The 18960-nt window shown below is 39.7% G+C and overlaps 1 protein-coding gene across 1 annotated transcript in view; it reads right to left on the bottom strand.

Moving 5' to 3' along the window:
• Positions 1 to 18960, bottom strand: part of SUCLG2 (succinate-CoA ligase GDP-forming subunit beta) — a 169321-nt gene that overhangs the window by 37195 nt on the left and 113166 nt on the right. Inside the window, exon 3 of the mRNA XM_039248861.1 lies at positions 338 to 437. Within this exon, the coding sequence (XP_039104792.1) occupies positions 338 to 437 (100 nt within the window). The remainder of the gene's footprint in view (positions 1 to 337; positions 438 to 18960) is intronic.

Raw genomic sequence — 18960 nt, forward strand, 5'->3', positions numbered from 1 at the left:
TGAGGAGCCACTTGTGGACTCGGTAAAGGGAAGCGGCGATATGCTGGCAGCATTTAATGTGTGTTATCATTTTCAACATTTATGATGGATCACTGGTTGTCTAGGGCAGAAGCAGTGTTAGGTTTTTCAACAACTAGTGAGGAAAAACTCCTTTCGTGGGAGAAGGAAAACCGGAGCACTGCCAGAGCCCTCCTCTACCTGTAATTCATTTCCTCTACGTGCTACCTTCTGCTCCCAACCCATTCTAGCCATCTTTCTCAATGCTCCCATCAATCCTGAGTTAGATCTTCCATAAACACTTCGCCCAAAGACACCGAATTAACACCTCCAGACTTACTCTTTTGTTAAATGAACGCCTCCTTTCAAACCGCTACTGAAGACACCTTTTCCTCTTCCTCCAGCTAAGATCTGGGCTTTTAAAACAATTTCTTTTGCATCTGAAAAAAGAAAATCCAGAGTAGGTAGTGGATCTTTGTTTGTCTGTTTGTTTGTTTTTGAGCAAAAAGGAATGTGGAAATGCATATCATTTCCAAAAGTGGTAAAAGCTCTCTTAAACCAACTTTGAAAATAAAGGCATAAAGAACTTCCAGAAAAATAACATCAATGCACTTAAATACAAAGTCTTTATCAAGGGCATTAAAATATTTCCTACCAGTTTAATCTAATACTCAACCATCCCAAGAGAAAGCAAGGCATGTGTTCCCTTGCTCTTTTGAGTGTCAGAAGATGCTAAATAAATCCAGGCTGGAGGTATTAATTTTACTGTGTAATGACACTCCCATGTGGCAGAGGCACCAATCTGCCAGTCAGAAGAACTAACTACCTGTCAGCCAGCTGAGATGTCAAAGGGAAGACTGGATTACATAGGGGAAAGGTTTAAGACACGATGCAAAGGGAGCAGTTAATAACTGTATTCTTGGAAACCACCAGATTTCTGAGAGTTGTTCTATATATTGATGGGACTGGATAAGGGAGGAAGAAATGGATTGAAACTGAAAGCAAGCAGTATTTCTTTTTAAATTTTTTTTTTTTTAACGTTTTATTTACCTCTAGGAGAGAGAGAGAGACAGCGTGAGCAGGGGAGGGTCAGAGAGAGAGGGAGTCACAGACTGAAACAGGCTCCAGGCTCTGAGCTGGCAGTCAGCACAGAGCCCGACGCGGGGCTCGAACCCACGATCCGCGAGATCATGACCTAAGCGAAAGTCGGACGCTTAACCGACTAAGCCACCCAGGCGCCCCAGCAAGCAGTATTTCTGAAATGGTGGCAGGGTAACAAAACATCCTAAACGAAGGTGGCTGTTGAATTTTCGTTTCTTGACACACTCAAGAAACGGGGATGCTGCCTGTTTTTGACCTTTGAGACCGGAGTCATAAACTCAAATATCTTCTTCATGGGCCTGGCTTAAAAGCTGAATGAGTGAAGCAGTCCAGTGAGAGAAATGAGGCCTTGAGCAAAGAGGGACACTGGCATCCCCACCCACAAAAAGAAAAACAAAAAAACAAAAAAACCAGACAGCCCTCAAGTCAAACATGTTTCATAAAGCAAATAGTACACATCTTCAGCAACAGCTGGCACCTCTGTTTGTCATTGATCTTTGTCTAACATCAGAAAACTAAATCAATCTTCCTATAAGGTTCTTCTGGTTTTGCACACCAGGTTTAGAATCTGCAGACTGGGTTTCAATCAGGCCTCTGTGCCTCACCCAGCTGACGGCACCTGATAAGTTACTTAATGTCTCTGAGACTCCATTTACCCAATTGTGAAAAAATGATGAGGATCGTTTTAAGAATTAAATAATACATGTAAATACTTTATCACAAGAACCTGAAAAGTCATATAATTAATGAAAGACTACTGCCATGATCAATTAGTTCATTTTAATACGTTTCTATCTTATAAAGAATTAAAAGGATTATTTCCACTCAGGCAGATGGTGCAAAGAATAATAATAATAATAATAATAATGATGATGATGATAATGATGATAATGTTTGCTGGTGTCTGCCCCCATTCATGGAAGGTGAGGGTTCCACAAGTGTCAGCTATTTCTGCTATTTCTATTATTGTTCTTATTACTCAAGGCAAGCAGGCAAAGGTTTGAAGACAAGGAGCCACAGAGGGTTTTTTCATGAAGGCAACAAGGAGCTACAACAAGATTTGACATTATGACAGCACTGGGTAAGAAAGTCACTCTAGCTGATGTAGTTCGATTATGAAGGTTCTTTGTCTTTATTCATTGGTCTTCCCTTCCCCTAAATGTGCTTAACACTCGGAAAACCGGCGTTCATCTTCTCCCGGAAGCTAGCAGAGCTTCTTCTCTCCTGCCCTCAATGTCCTCCTCCACCTGTGCTGCCCTAGATATGAACCACCGTTAACATCAGTCAAACCCATGTCTTATGATAAACTGGCTCACATCAATCTGAGTAAAGAGCAAGGTAGGATGACAACTCATTATCAGAAACTCACCAGGAAAGAAACCAAGTAGAACGAATGTATTTCATATTTCAGCTACTGCGCCTAAGAACATCAGTAAGAGTAGGGACTCTGGAGTTAAACAGACCTAGTATCTCTAACTCTGCCTATCACTTTCTTTTTAGACAGGAGGAGACCGAAGCTCAGAAAGGTAAAAGTGATATGCCTGTCAGTAAAATGGTTATAATAATCTATAGTATTAGGATGATGTGAAGCATAAATGAAATATACTAAGTAAAGTGCTTATCTCAATGCCTGGCACATTAAAAAGAAGTCAAAATATGAAAACTATCATCACTAATTATTTTCAGCAATTTACAAAAAAAATAAAGGTATATAGGCAGACATTTCCTATTTATCTTTTGGAGCCATCAAGTAGAAAAAATACTGTCTACACAAATTTTTAATTGTGATCACTTCAAATTCTTTAAAAAGGATACCCAGCATTCCATTGCCAGTATCAATTTTCACATGCTTGTCACCCAGAAGAAAGAGATGCTTTTCTCTAGATCTCCAGCAGCAATACTTGAAAGCCAGACAGAATACCCAATTGGGCATTGTTAATTGGCTCTAGATAGGCTTAATTAAATCAGCCTTAGGCATAAACCATCAAGACAAAGGAACAGTTGTAGCTTCAGTGAAGTGCTCGTCAATTACGTGTGTCACCATTTGACCACATGTCAAAGGATTCCATGCCTCCACGCTGATAGACCAAACCACCATTTTGGGGACTGTGAAGCCATACTGGGACAAATGGCAAAAGGCAAAGGAAAAGACTGTATCCCATCTAGGTATATCTCCTGCAACTGAAACCCCAGGTCAAAAATAAGTTCACTAAAATCATCTCCTCTTATTAGATCTAAAATGCTAAATCAGTAATAGTACGTCAATAGCCTAAAAGAAAGCAAGTTTGTCTCATCTTGACTGAAACTCACTTGAAGTAATTTAATTCAGTTATTTACTCAAAGAGTAGAAAATTAAGCAGTCAAAACCTACTAAACAGTATCTATTCTTTTCATTCAGTATTAACCAGGCTGATTCATACAGTCACTATTTCCATTCTATTTAAAATAAATCTGATTTCTTTAAATACACAAGTTTCTGGCTTGCTTTTTGGTTTTCACATTCCCTCCCTACTCCCAAGCAAAATTACAGAAGAATATCCCAGACATGAAATCCAATTTTTGTCTTCCATAAGATGATTTAACCACACTTTAGGATAACAAGCTAAAAAAAAGATGGAGGAGAGAAATAACATCTACTCTAATAGATTTTGCATGGAAGTATACTACACTTCTATACTGATAACCATATTACTAGACTCCAAGGTAGTAAAACCCAGGTATGTATAACTCCAAATTCCTTGTCCTTAACTACTACTCTTATATGCAGCAGCCTAAATGTGCAATGCATTCACTTTATTTTGTTCCTTTTCTGGTGAGTTTCTGATAATGAACAATGCTCACGACTAGAATTCCACTTGGGAACTAGTTTACTATGATTTATATACATTTTAGGAAAAAAAGCACTGTGACATATTTGACAAGCTTAGAAATACATAAGATTCTCAACTACCATATCCCACCCCCCAAAAAAAACCCACACCATGGCTTGTTTGACTCTATTAGCCACATTAAAATAATACATTCTTAAATATTTTCCTCTCAATTCTTACTACAAGTTTCATTCTAATTACAATAACAAAGTTTTACACCAATTTTTATAGTCCTATGTTGGAAAACAAACATACTTAGAAGCATTATTAAATATAAACGGAAAAAAATTAAATTCATTAAGGAAAGCATAACCTAAGGAGAATAAATAAGAAATGTTTTTAATTAGACAAGCTTTGTAAAACTGGTTCACTGCACTTTTTAGAGACAGTATTCTGAAAATATATTTATCCAAAATCGTGCTTATAAGAAACAGTTCAGAACCATGCTGCAAAAGGACCTAGTAAATGTCTGAAAATGTTTACCAGTAATATCAGTAAGAATGGTATTTTCAGCTACCTATTTAAAACAGTTTAGTGAATTCAACATTGCTCTCTTCAAACTTATAAGAGCTTCCAGGTCATGTGGGTGGCTCAGTGAGTTGAGTGTCAGTCCACTCCTGATTTTGGCTCAGGACATGATCTCATGGAGTTTTTGAGTTGGAGCTCAGAGCTCAGGCCTGGGGCTCTGCCCTAACAGGGTGGAGCCTGCTTAGGATTCTCTGTCTCCCTCTCTGCACCCCTCCCACACTCTTTCTCAAAAATTCATAAATAACATTTGAAAAATGTATAGTAGCTTCCTAAATGCAAATGCAGCACTGTCCACCTGCAAACTACTAAGGTAACCATCTATTTCAAGTCAGTAACATTGGCTTTGTTGGGGGAACTATGATTTCCATGGTTCACTGACTGGAGCAAAATTGGAATATCCAGTTTTCAGCACAATTGCATGGCATAATTTCCAGCACAGCACGGTGATCACCTTTCATGAGGTTTGATAGGATTCTTAATTGAGAAAGTTACAATGTATTTCAAATTGACCTATTACTGGAAGGCAAGAAGGAGGAGGAGGGTAATTCATGAAAAGAGCTAAAAGATACTACAGAAAGAGGAACCTTTATAAAGGATATACAATTATAGGGTAATAAGTGCCAATTTCCCAAAGAAAATGAGTTAACTTCTGTGACTTCATTATGATCCCAGAACCCAGACCTAAAACTGGAGAGTTACCTATATTCAATTATAGTAATAGCTGCTGACATATGCCCAATGTCATCTCTGAAACTAAAACAATTATTTCAACTTTCAACATGTCTCATGTGGGCTCACCCAGTATTGGAACGGAGAATTTCAAACATGAAAGACGTGAGAATAAACTATTTCATCAATGGTTGCATCCTTTGACTGAATTAGGATTACAGATACTTGGCACCCCACCAGACTGCTCCCCATGAAGATTCAAACCCCACACACCCAAAATAGTCACTGTTAACAGTAAAAGATGGAAGCAGGGCCATCTCTAGGATAAGGGCTTTATGATACAAATTAGCAAGGTATTCAAGGAGACACTATTTTACATTAAGAAATCCTTTACTGATAAGGCTTTTATGTAAATTCTAAATCTTAAAGTTCTTATGAAACACACTAGTCCATTAATTTCACTTAATCCAAAGTACTTCCTTCATCTGGATAGTGTAGGGGCATGATACTGCCATTTGGAACAGACTGTTGATTATAAAGGAGATAATATCATCATAAGACAACACACTGCTGCTTTCAAGTGAATAATTTTAATTTTAGTTCCCATACAAATTCTAAAGTTTGATACAAATCATTGTATTTTCATATTGCCAAACTTAAAAAAATACTGTATATTTATTACAGTTCTCATTAAAATCTCTAATGATAAACTAATCTACTCTTCTGATCTTGTCACTGATGTTATTAATTATTTTCATAACCATTAATATGGACTTTGTTGGTGATAATTTTTTATTTATTTATTTCTGACAGAGAGAGAGAGAGAGAGAGAGAGAGAGAGAGAGAAAGAGAAACAGTGTGAGCAGGGGAGGGTCAAAGAGAGAGGGAGACACAGAATCTGTAATAGGTTCTAGGCTCTGAGCTGGCTGTCAGCACAGGAGCCCAAAATGGGGCTCGAACCCATGAACCGTGAGATCATGACCTGAGCAGAAGTCGGACGCTTAACTGACTGAGCTACCCAGGCACCCCGGCGATAAAATTTTTAAAGCTAGATAAAAATTACTTCAGAAAGGCTCGATTCAGTTGTGATATCTTGCTATTTCTATAGTTTAAGACGAATAAAACAATCTTACATTTTGCCTATTAAATTAAAAGATATATTTCTATAAGAAACCTTTAAGGCAGAACCTCCTAACAATGATGGCAAAAAGACCCATATGATCTTATTTCAACACCTGTGTTAATAAGATTGCAACCAGAGGACATGAAACTGATCTTCTGCAAAGGAAGCCACCTGAAAAATAATGACAATTTTTCAGGAAAAAACAAACAAACAAACAGTATCTTCAGAAGAAGAAATTTCCAGATGAAATCTATACTGTGTTTTATACAGATTACAGACAGATTTATGATATACATTGATAATGAATATTTCTGTGTAACATCTGTAACTTCAGCAGACCTTGGAGACAGCCATGGAAGATGAAAAGCATTTATGAACCTCAATAGCATTTCTACAGTATTCTGTGGTGTACTTGAAGCAAAAGAAGGAAAAAGGAAAACTAGCTATCAGAAATCGTTTTCAGGGCAGCTGACTGGCTCAGGCTGTAGAACACACAACTCTTGGAGTCATGAGTCCAAGCCCCATGTTGGGTGTAGAGATTACTTAAAATAAAATCAAATTAAAAAAAAAGAAATCATCTTCTCTCTGATTTTCAAAGAAAAGACATGTTCAGTCAGGGTTCAATTAGGGAAGCAGAATGACCATAGGTTGTGAATAAGGGATTTATTAAAGGAACGAAAGCTGACAAAATTGGGGGAGATGATGTGAAAGGAAAGATCTGAAAGTGAGGGCTAGAAGATCACAGGGGTCACCAGTGAGAGAAAGCACACCCAGGACCTGCGGGGTGGGTACAGGACTCATGACGGGTCTGGGTCAATCAGCAGGGTGAGAGGATGGGAAAATAGCTGGACACAGAGCAGAGAAGCGCAAGGATGAGCGGGACCCCGTTGCCAGCATCTCTACATCTGTCCATCTGTACATCACAGCGTAACGGCTGCATTCCAAATTCTGTGCAAACTCCCCATTTAGCCAACTCTAACCTGAAATTATACACAGAAAGGGATTCTTGGAAATGTAGTTCTAGCTTAACCAAGCCAACACAGTAATAATTACCATAGATGGTAGTAACAAGTGTCAGAGTCCCCAAGTGTAGCAATTACAGAATTAACACCTCTAAACCTTGAGAACGCATCCTGGGCTAGGGGACCCCTCCTGCAGCAGCACACACCTGGAAGCTACCTTTGAACACAGATAAAAAAACAGACCTCTTGTGGATCTTTAACCAGTGATGAACAAGGGGAGGGGAAAAAATGGTAATACCCAGAAATGATATAAATATAAACTGATATAACAGAATGAAGATCTGACTTTCAGAATCAACAGGAAGGACTATGAAATTTAAAGTGTAATATTTACATTGCCCAGCCGCACCTGTATTTAAAGGTGTTTCTTTCTCTTTCACAGAAATATTACTAGTATTCTGAGATCTACCACTTTCTTGATTGGAAATGTCTTTTCTCTATTTTGTCTGGACACATGGATTTCTCTAGATAGCCCTCCACGTGGTGAGAGGCACCACGTGCTGTTGTCTGGACTCTGCTCTGCTGTCTACTGTCATTCTGCCCATAGTCACACCACAGCCTGTTTCCTCTAGGTTTCTCCCCCACCACAATCAAGGAGGATCTTTCAGCTTCCCATGAGTGCTCAAGGAGAGCAGCTGAGCCCCTAGTGACACAGCTTGTCCCTTGGCAAGGAAGTCTCCATCTCTGATGCACACTCTCTTGAGGGGAGAATGCTGCAGTCAGGCACTGCCACACCCTAAACCTATGATGTCTGCGCCTTCGAGGATACCCGGCCACCTCCTTTCCTCACAAAGATCATCTCACAGAGCACCTCTGCTCTGTAACAAGCTCCGCTCCTGAGAGACTCGTTCTCTACACAAGCCTACTATATCTGATTTCCCAATTGGGGAGTGCACTCAAAATCCTTCTCAGACCTCTGAGCCCATTGCAAATCACTGACTACCTGTTCCATGCTCCTGAAAAAGTCACGATGGTTAAGAAGCACCTGGGATGTTCTCAGTTAGGAGGTCCACCTACCCAGGATTCATAGAAAACATGTTGGTAGAGTAATCCCACTTCTGTGAAAATCAACTACAGAAATAAGGATTTTTCACTGCAGTGTACTTAGAATGGTGAAACATTTGAAAACAACCAAACTGTGTAACAGTATGTGGACATTAGGGATTCGAAAAGTAAATTTTACATAGCCACATAATGAAATAATACTATACTATAGATCCACTGACAATGACTTAATATATCTTTATGTGTGAACATGAGAATACACCCACATACACTAAATGCTCTAAACAGATCTTAATGATTAATAGTTAAAAAAATAAATACTAGGGACGCCTGGGTGGCTTAGTCGGTTAAGCGTCCGACTTTCGCTTAGGTCATGATCTCACAGTTCGTGGGTTCGAGCCCCGCGTCGGGCTCTGTGCTGACTGCCAGCTCAGAGCCTGGAGCCTGTTTCAGAGTCTGTGACTCCCTCTCTCTCTGACCCTCCCCTGCTCACGCTGTCTCTCTCTCTCTCCTAGAAATAAATAAAACATTAAAAATAAATAAATAAATAAATACTCACATTTGTGACTACTTACATAGTCATAATGAAACCTAAGTGAACAATAAATGAACTGTTAACTGAGATTATCTGAAGGCGCTAGGGAGTGGGATCATGGGTGGAGCATTATTACATCTTTTCAGTAATGATTTACATTTCCCCCCCAATTATCACATGTTGTACTAAAAATAAATAAAAAATAAGTGTTTGAAATGTGAGATGACCACAGACACTTATCCACAATAGCTTGTCTTGAATATTTTGGTGTTCCTCTCTGTATCGGTGTGTATACCTTTATCATATGGGGCAGAGATGTCATGTCTGTAGAGGCCTTTAGAACACATCTTCAGAAAACACGGCTCAACGTCTAACAACATGACCTCTTAAAGTGTTATGTAAGAAAAATGACAGTGGCAGGAAAAAGTCCTGCCCATTTTAAATAGCTACTGAGCACCTACTCTGTGGGAATTCAAAGATTAAATAAGAAGTCAGGGTCCAGGCCTTTCAGAAACTTAAAACTTCCCGGAGAGAAGAGATATACACAAATAGTTACTGAAAGATATTAACACTATAATAAATATTAAGAACGGAGTGCAGTGAGCAGGGAAAATGGTGCCAAGTCAAGCGAGGCAGAGAGAACAGCAGAGCCATAAAGAAGGAGGGTTGACAGACGTCACAAGGAAGAGATTTGTTTTCCAGACAAAGGCTGGGAAGAGAAGACCTGAAGGGATCAACAACTGAAAAAGGCTACTTTGCTCTTCTATCTGTATTTACTTGGCTTCTTAGTTATCTATTTAGATTAGAAATCATTATAGCACCACCTCAAATAAACCAGTAAAGCTATGCCAAGATTCAGCACTGCAGATGAGTCACATTTATTATTTCGGATCTTCAGAAAAACCTCTCCATATTAAAGTTTATTTCCCTATATTCAAGAACAGAAAATAAATAGAAAAACACATTTATAGCCTTTGTTAAATTTAGTTATTTTGCCCTAAGTGCTTTTAAGATCTCCCATAATTTTATCAGAGGTCTTAAAAAAAAATAAAAAAGCAGGTAAGCTAACTCTCAAATAGGGATCCTATGAAAGCTCCCAAGCGGTCAGTGAGATTCAAACTAAGCCACTGACAGCAACAGTAATAAAGGATAAAGGATATCTACCCATTCCCTACCTGCAAATAAACACATATTCCAGACTTAAAATTTGCTACAATTCCAAGTGCTAGAGACACAGAATTCTGAACAACGGCTTGGTGATGTTGCCATAAAAAGGAACCCAGAAGGTTTTTATTTTCTATTGTAAAGTGGTAAAGTGGTTTAAGACACGCTGGAGTTAAACAGAAGCCAGGAATGACACACCCCAAGAGAGATGGAAGATCTCAGAACCACTTGCCCATGATACACACATCTACTGAGGTCCAGCATAATTTGTTATGTCGCTTTCAAATTGCATTGAGTTTTAAATTGCAGTGTCTTGCTCTTTTATTGCCTGTCCTGATCTGTTCATTGTGCCTGAAATCTAAGTCTACTGCTTGAATGTTAAACACAAAGAAGACTTTAGATTGCATTCTGGAGGGTGAAAGCATGCAATTTCTTATGAACTGGGAAGGTTTTAATATTTGGCTGATTTTCAAGGATTGTGAAGGCCTGAGAAATACTTACTTTTTCCTTTTCTCTCTATGACAGCTTTCTTTGGTTTCCTTCCTTTCTTCCTCTATCCTTTTATTCCTTCCTTCCTTCTTTTTTTCCCCTATTCCTTGTAAATACGTCCAAGTTCCTCAAGTGCATGTTCAACTATATCTGAGATAACTGACTTCATTTTGAACAGGTCTGTCCATTCAACAGTTAGAGATCAGCACTGACTTCAAATTCCACCTCCTATCACCTCCTCCTCAGAATCACTCCCAAATAAGGACTTATAACCTTAAATCCCTGTGAATTGGAGTGCTTGATATATGAACCTGTCTTATACCAGACCTCATAGATTACAAAACCTAGATCTATGTTCTTGGATTGTCTTCTTTTCTGATTATTTCTGAAAAACTCAAGCTAGAATAGTCTCTTTGGCTAGGACTTGTTGCATCTTTAAAAACAAATGCCTAGTTTGAGCAAGAATTCATAGCATAGGGAGCCAGGCTAAGTGTTACAAATAGGAAACTAAGGAATTAAAAAGCTGCTATTCATTTACTGCCTGGGGAAAAATAATAAAATTTTTGGAGTTGACTTTGGAATTGCAACACCCACAACAACACAGAAAAATACCCAAGAGCTAGCATCCATATATGATAAAACTCAAACAAAATTCTGGCAGGTTTTAAGTGGTTCTCCAATGGTATCAATGTGGCAGAGAAATAGAGTCCTGTTTCATACTTGACCAATGAAGCAGTCCAGTATGAGGATACCTTTTGAAATCCCAATCATTCCATAATATCTTTTCTGAAGACTGACATTTCTCCACTGCAGCTGAAAGCTAGCATCCAAGTCCACTTCTCCTACCCACTAACAGCTCCTTCTCCTTTCAGAATGTAGCCAATATTTGTTCTATATCCCACACTTACCCTCAACACCATGGTTTTCACTGTTTTCCACCTGACTTTCCAGCAGCACAATATCAGACACCCAGCAGTACAGCACATCCACAGAATTATCTGAAATGTTCTCCTTCCACCCCACTACTGCTGGTGTATTTAGACCCAGCTGCAGCCTTTTCCAGTTCCTGACCCTTTCTCCTGGCCTCCCTGTGCAAGGTTGGAACAAGCTGTCATAATGCATAAACGTGATTCGACTCCAGGAAGGGAGGGAGATCCTGACACCCTAGAAGAATTTCCCAGGACACAGGTCCTTAAAGTAAAAACAGGGTAAGCCTCCAAATAGGAGCTGGCCTAGCCTCACCCAAAGGGAGTAATTTTTATGATGAACTAAATTAACATCGACTCAGAAATGCTACAGCGTCTAACAGAGCAGATGCCACTTCTTCTCTGAAAGGCCTTCTAATTCAAAGGAGATGCCAGGCCAAGCAGGATCAACTGAGTCAGGGAGGGGTTCTGTCAAACCTAATGAAGCCACTCTCAGTTATGCTAAGTCACATTCCTCACACCTCCTCTTGGGTGGAAGTTTCCACTGAAGAGTGTACACACCATGATGCAGAATGAGATTGCCTCATCCCCTGAAAATACCCAAATGAGAGTGTCAGGCACATAGTGGGCCCTCAGCATATGGTCATTCATTTATAATCATCACTTCCTTTAATCTGTGAAATCATAACCATACAATTTGTTAGGAGCTTATTATGGAATGAGATTTTTGCTAAATGTACTCATTACCAATATTCAACAAATAACCCAACCGAGGTTTCATTACATGCAGTCACACAGCTAACAAGAAGCAGTCGAAATTTTTAAACCAGAAAGATAATTCTAGAGACTATGCCTTAACCCCTTCAAATAGACCCTCATTACTGGGTTTGTCCCCCAACATTTTATTATGATAATTTCCTATCACATAAAAAATTTCAACACCAAGAAGTAAACATCCACATACTCACCACTTGGACTGTTTAATTGCTCACATCTCACTACAATTGCTTTATCACTCATCTCTCCATCATCAGAACCCATCTTATTTTTTTCCCGCATTTCAAAGTTGCAGACTTCAGTACAGTTACACTTAAACTCTTCGGCATGCATATCAATAGCTAAAGTTTGATATTTGTTTATAGTTTGTTTTTGCAGAGAGAGAAAATTTACATGAAGTGAAATGTCCAAATCTGAAGTGTACCATTCAGTAAGTTTGGACAAATGCATATATCTGTATGATCCAAATTCCAATCAAGAAATACATTACTACTTCTGAGAACATACTACAAGAGTGTCTTTAGAACAAAATATCTAAATAGAAGTGTACTGACAATGGAGACCTTAAGTCTCTTAAGACTTTGCTAACCAAACTTAGATCTTTGCTAACTAAATGTAGTAGAAAACTGAATTCATACACCTCAGCAGAAAGGTCAATGCCTGGCCTATCATAAACACCCAACAGATCTGCAACTAGTCAAGGCTGCATAAAAAGGAATCACCTCCCCCTACCACCTCCAAATCAGAACCTCGTTCAAAATGTACCTAATTCAGTGATATGTGAAGTACTGATTTCAAAGGGGATTTCTTTTTAACCAGGAGCATATGTAACTTTTTGAAAACAACTGTATTATTACATGAATTTTTACAACAGTGATGTTTTATAAGCTCAGAGAAAACTACCCATAATTTAGCTGCACCGAAGGTGTTTCCTTGCCCCACACACCTGCTGGTATCTTGGTGTGGCTATTCCATTTTGAAAGGAGGGAGCTCTCCTGGAGATACTTGCACCTGAAAAGCCAGGATGATGCTTGGAGCCTTGGTATGGTGCTTAAGGGATGGAGTGATGAAAATGACAATCTCTAAGCCAAAGTTTTTCCGTACTGCCAATGTTACTGTCACTTGCCTAAAGCTTAATATCATAGGACTCCAGACTTTTGATAAGCCTGCAGCATATTTGAAAGAAAACCACCAGAAAGTATTTAGAAGATAAAAGCCAAAACATATCTGTGCCACAAACTAGAGTACATTGCCCTTTTGGGAACTTTAGAAAATATAGATATAAATGCCTAAAAATCTGAAATGATAAAAAGTCCACATCAATGGAGGTTATCTATACGGGTTAAAGATTCAAATGACTTCCACTTCCTTCTTTATTTTTTAAGTTTATTTACTTATTTTGAGAGAGAGAAAGAGAGAGAGAGACAGAGAGAGAGAGAGAAAGCATGGAGCCGATCTTGGGGCTCAAACCCACGAACCTTGAGATCATGACCTGAGCTGAAACCAAGAATCAGATGCTCAACGCACTAAGCTATCCAGGCGCCCCCCATCTTACAGTGAGTTCTTACACCATTTATAATCAGAGAAAAACTACTTTCAGATTTTTTTTTAAAAAAATGTTTATTTGACCTGGTAAGAAGAGTAAGAGTATTGTTGTTAGGTCAGGCCAGGGTAGGGGAAGAAGCTTGCTGTAACCCAAAATGTAGAACATTAAATATATGTTCATGTGTACACACAACATACATACGGAGGGCAGACTGGGAATGAAATATACCAAGGTATTAACTCTGACTATTTAGAGGGGAGGACTATAGTTAACTTTTTTTTTCTTTCTGACTACAAATCTGCTACAGGGAACATGTAGGGTTTCTATAAATAGGAGAAAATAAAAGCTATTTATTTTATCTTAAATTCAAGTTAGCTAACATATAATGTAGTGTTGGTTTCAGGAGAAGAACCCAGTGATTCATCACTTGCATATAATACCCAGTGCTCAACCCAACAAGGGCCCTCCCTAATGCCCATCATCCATTTAGCCCATCCCCCCCACCCAACACTCCCTCCAACAACTCTCAATTTGTTCTCTATAGTCAAGAGTCTCTTAGGGTTCACCTCTGTTTTTATCTTACTTTAATCGTCCTTCCCTTCCCCTATGTTCATCTGTTTTGTTTCTTAAATTCCATATATAATAACAGCTATTTTTATTATGAGCTTATTATGCATTAGATTATACTGGTGCCTGAGATGTACCCAGAACACTGCCATTCAGCTATACTGGCCTTACCACATCACTTCACTTCATGGGAGGACTGAGTCACGTGGGTGAGTGGGGCAAAACACTGCCACTTCTCAATTCTGCAGCTAATGCTCTAGTGCAAAGACAGTCCCAGCATTCCTTGGGCCTGGCGGGCACATATACCTCTGCTTGCCAGAATTAGCTGCATCTGGTCCAGGCAAGTAAACATGAAGATTCATCCCTCTGCGACTCAGGACGAGTCACTGTGCCTCAAGTCCCAGGTTCATGAAGGGTGATGTAAGAGGGTGTGGTGCCCTGTAGAGAAGCCCTCCAGCACCAACATTCTAAGAGGTACATGCAGAATTGTTAAATCCTCTAGTCTCTAGGTACATAAATATACCACTCCTCTTAAGTCCCTCCTAAGGAAGACAACACACTGAAGGTGATTAGAGTACAGTAGATCAGTTCATGGGTCAGAAAGCTCTGGATCAGAACTCAGGCTTTGCCTCTTACTAGCCAGCTGAGTGACCTTGACTACGGAAGAGAGCTTCAATGTTCTCATCTATAAGATAAAGCTCATAAAAGTAGCAGTTACCTCAAAGAGTTGCTATATGAAGGGATAAATGAAGAAAAAAACTGTACATAAATTATGTAAAATATTTTACACAATGCCTGGCTTAAACTTACTTATAGTATCTTTACTTATATTGGCTTATAATTACACTTACCTCTTAAATACCAAGTTAATAGCTTGTGATAATAATAATGATGAATATGCTATCCACTGGGCAAAATAATTTTCATAATAAACAATAAATCTACTGCTACTGACTTTTATAAGTATTAAGAACACATTAAGATACCTATGTCTTGTATTTTTTCCAATCATTCAGACAAGATAAATGAAATGTGCTCATGGTTAATGAGAACATACAAGATCATATTAATTCAAAAAGGTCAGATAAGGACGCGTGGGTTGAGTGTCCAACTCTTGATTTTGGCTCAGGTCCTGATCCCAGGATCGAGGGATTGAGTCCCAAGTAGGGCTCTGCACTGAGTGAGGAATCTGCTTAGGATTTTCTCTCTCTCCCCCCCGTCCCTCTTCCCAGCTCTCTCTCTCTCAAATAAAATTTTAAAAAAGAGGCATCTTGGGTGGCTCAGTCAGTTAAGCATTTGATTTCAGTTCGAGTCACGATCTCATGGTTCATGGGTTCGAGCTTCCCATTGGGCTCACTGCTGTCAGCACAAAGCTCACTTCAGATCCTCTGTCTCCTTTCTCTTCTCTCTTTGCCCCTCCCCTGCTTGCACTCTCTCTTAAAAAAAAAAAAAGAAAGAAAGAAAAGGTCAGGTGCCTTCAAGAGCAGCCCAAATTCAATAGACATTTAGCACTGCCCTGTCACCACCAAGAGGCACCATCACTTCTGTACATAAAGTGACTATCTCTGGATCCTAAATAGCATTTGCCTACCAAAGACAGGCACCATGCTTTTATTTATGGTTGCATAGTTTGTTTAGTTCCAAGGTCTTCATGTTCCCTTACTTTTTGCCTGTCTCCCTTTTGATATATCTATGCTGTTGCCTGGCGCGAATGGCCCTGACTATCCACCACGTTTCCTGGCAGAGAAGGCGTCACTCGACTCCATCTGGAGCTGCTCAACTTCAGGCCTCATTGGCAGGCTGAGGCTTGTACCAGCACATGCCTGCCTCCCTCCCCCAACACAGATGCTGGGACGGCTCCAGCCCTGTGGCAGCCTGCAGAGGAGGGAAAATGAGCTGAGAAGAAGGCTAGATGCTGGACTGGCTGATGTTTTGTACGCTGGCTCTGGGGTATGTGAGTCTGTGTCCTCTAGAGTCCTCACGACTGTTAATATTAGTGGGTGGGGTTGTTGTTATGTGTTTTAAAGATACTCCATATTCAGCAATGACTTTGTCCCAAGAACTGTTCAAAGGACTTCATACACCACATCTCATTTAATCTTCACATTAGCCCTCTGCAGGTGATACTATTCCTAGAGATCAGGACACTGAAACTCCAAGTCACTCCTTTGTCTAAGATGACGCAGTGTAAATTCGAGCACAGGATGCAGCCAGAGCTGAAGCTCTACCCATGCCATCTGAGGATAACTGTCCATTATCCTCAGCCATTCAACTCTAGGGGAATGAAGAAGGTTAGGAAAAGAGTGAGGCAACAGTGGTCAGAGAGAAGGCAAACTATCCACTTTCAAACTGGACCAGAGTTCCTGATGATGGCTTCCAGGGTAACGGGCTGCCAATTACAATGGAAGAAAAAAGATAATGGCCCAATAAGAGCATCAATAGCAAAAACCTCCTGTTCTGAGCTAGGAAAGGCTACACCCACCTGGTGGCTCACAAGAATTAACAGCTTTAAGGACAATTCCTTTTATTGTCTACACAATCAAATGTTTTTGTGACCTAACACACCTGATCATCTTGTAATAAAACAAAGGCCCTTCCATTATTCTCTCAATACTTTTATCATGCCTATTAAAAAAGACAGCAATCCAAATTGATGAGGTACAGAAGTCACAGAGGAATTCTGTGAAGTCAAAGGCAATACTGGCAGCTACCTTCTCTGTCACTGTTACTAAAGACAGGAGTGTCTCCAACCGCGGACTGCAAGAGTATCTGGGGTCCCCTGTACAGCATTAAGGTTCCTGGATCTAAATTCAAGTTCAACAATTTTACTTCACTGTGTAAAAATTTAAAAGTCAACCTCTCTAAACCTCCATTTTTTTCACCTGTAAAATGAAGAGGACAATAGTAAATACTCACTGGTTACTGGGGGAATCCAAGGATGAGATCTACATATAGACTTTGCACAATGCCTGGCAACACAGCAGATAACCAAAGAATGTGAACTACTATAGGCTTTATGCCTTAAATCCTCTGATTTCATCCCAAACAGTTCCTAAACAATCCACCAGCCCTCATAGCTTCTTCCAACATATGCCACTGTTGTTTGAGTCCCTACTAAGGGACAGGCAATGTGCTGGGGACTTTATGTCTGTATCTCTAATTCTCTCAATAATCCCACAATTTATAAACTCTTCTCCTCAGGGGTGCCTGCGTGGCTCAGTCAGTTGAGCTGTGACTTCAGCTCATGTCAAGATCTTGCAGTTCTGGAGTTTGAGCCCCATATCGGACTCACCGCTGTCAGCGCAGCGTCCGCTTCAGATCCTCTGCCCCTCCCCAGCTCGTTCTCTCTCTCTGTCTCAAAAATAAAATAAATAAACATTAAATAAAGAAATTCTTGTCCCTGGCTTTTAGTTGAAAACACTGGAATTCAAAAGGCAACAAGACACTTGTTGACATTTATGACATCTGGACAATGTTTCTTCTATCATACCTTTCAAGGCAAGCAAGAGGGGGATGTGAATGTTACCTTGCCACCCAGGGCTTGCTGAAGGCTGACAGTGCCCTCAAGCCCACCACAGCCCAGGTGGTCTCAGCAGCAGTTGGCTCTGGCGACCAGCCTGGCACTCAGGCTCAGCCAGCACTGCGCTCTCCCCGACTGCGGATTTGTGATTATGACACCGCAGCACAAGAGCACTCCCTGTGTGTCCCTGTGCTTGGGACAGGCAGGGGTGCTGTGCTGCAAGGAGGGCTCGCCTATGGTTCTAAATTAATATTTAATTTAGTAAAGTGACAAACACTTAAAAATCCATTTTTCCTATAAGCCTTTGAGTCCAACTTGAAATTCTTATCATTCTACCCGTAAGTTTAAAATTTTAACATTCATTTAACAACTCAAGTTGGACAGACTAAAATCCTTCTTAGCAATCGGCATCATTTACAAAATTAAGTTTTCTTAAAAACTGTAAACTAAATTTACAAATTAAATACATCCATTTTCTTTTCTTAAGCACATCCATGGTGTGACCTCTCAAGAAAAACCTTCCCTAATAATAAATTTCACTAGTAATTCCCAACTTAAAAGACATAGTAAACTTTGAAAGCATTACATCCCTGTTTATAATCTTTGTCAAAAACCTTATCTTTCCACGTAAAATTTCTAACAGGAATGTCAATCACACAATTAAATAAAGTAGAATCAAGGCCTACGCTGTTACTGTAACATGTGAAATTCTCTTAAACATTACAAACACATCAACTAGAAAATTGTGCAGATAATTAATAATTCATTAGGGGAGCGCCTGGGTGGCTCAGTCGATTAAGCGTCTGACTTCAGCTCAGGTCATGATCTCACGGTTCGTGGGTTTGAGCCCCGTGTCGGGCTCTGTGCTGACAGCTAGCTCAGAGCCTGGAGCCTGTCTTCGGATTCTGTGTCTCCCTCTCTCTCTGACCCTCCCCTGCTCATGCTGTCTGTCTCTCTCAATCAAAAATAAATAAAACATTAAAACAATTTTTTTAAAATAATAATTCATTAGGATTCATCATACGGGTTTTGGAAACTTCACCCTGTTTACTAATCCCAGGATCATCACAGTTCCTCACTATATCACCTCTATTTCATGGTCAAACTGGCTACTATTGGCC

The sequence above is a fragment of the Hyaena hyaena genome, unplaced genomic scaffold (assembly GCF_003009895.1).
Source record: "Hyaena hyaena isolate Hyena2069 unplaced genomic scaffold, ASM300989v1 scaffold_320, whole genome shotgun sequence".
NCBI classification, from domain to species: Eukaryota; Metazoa; Chordata; class Mammalia; order Carnivora; family Hyaenidae; genus Hyaena; species Hyaena hyaena.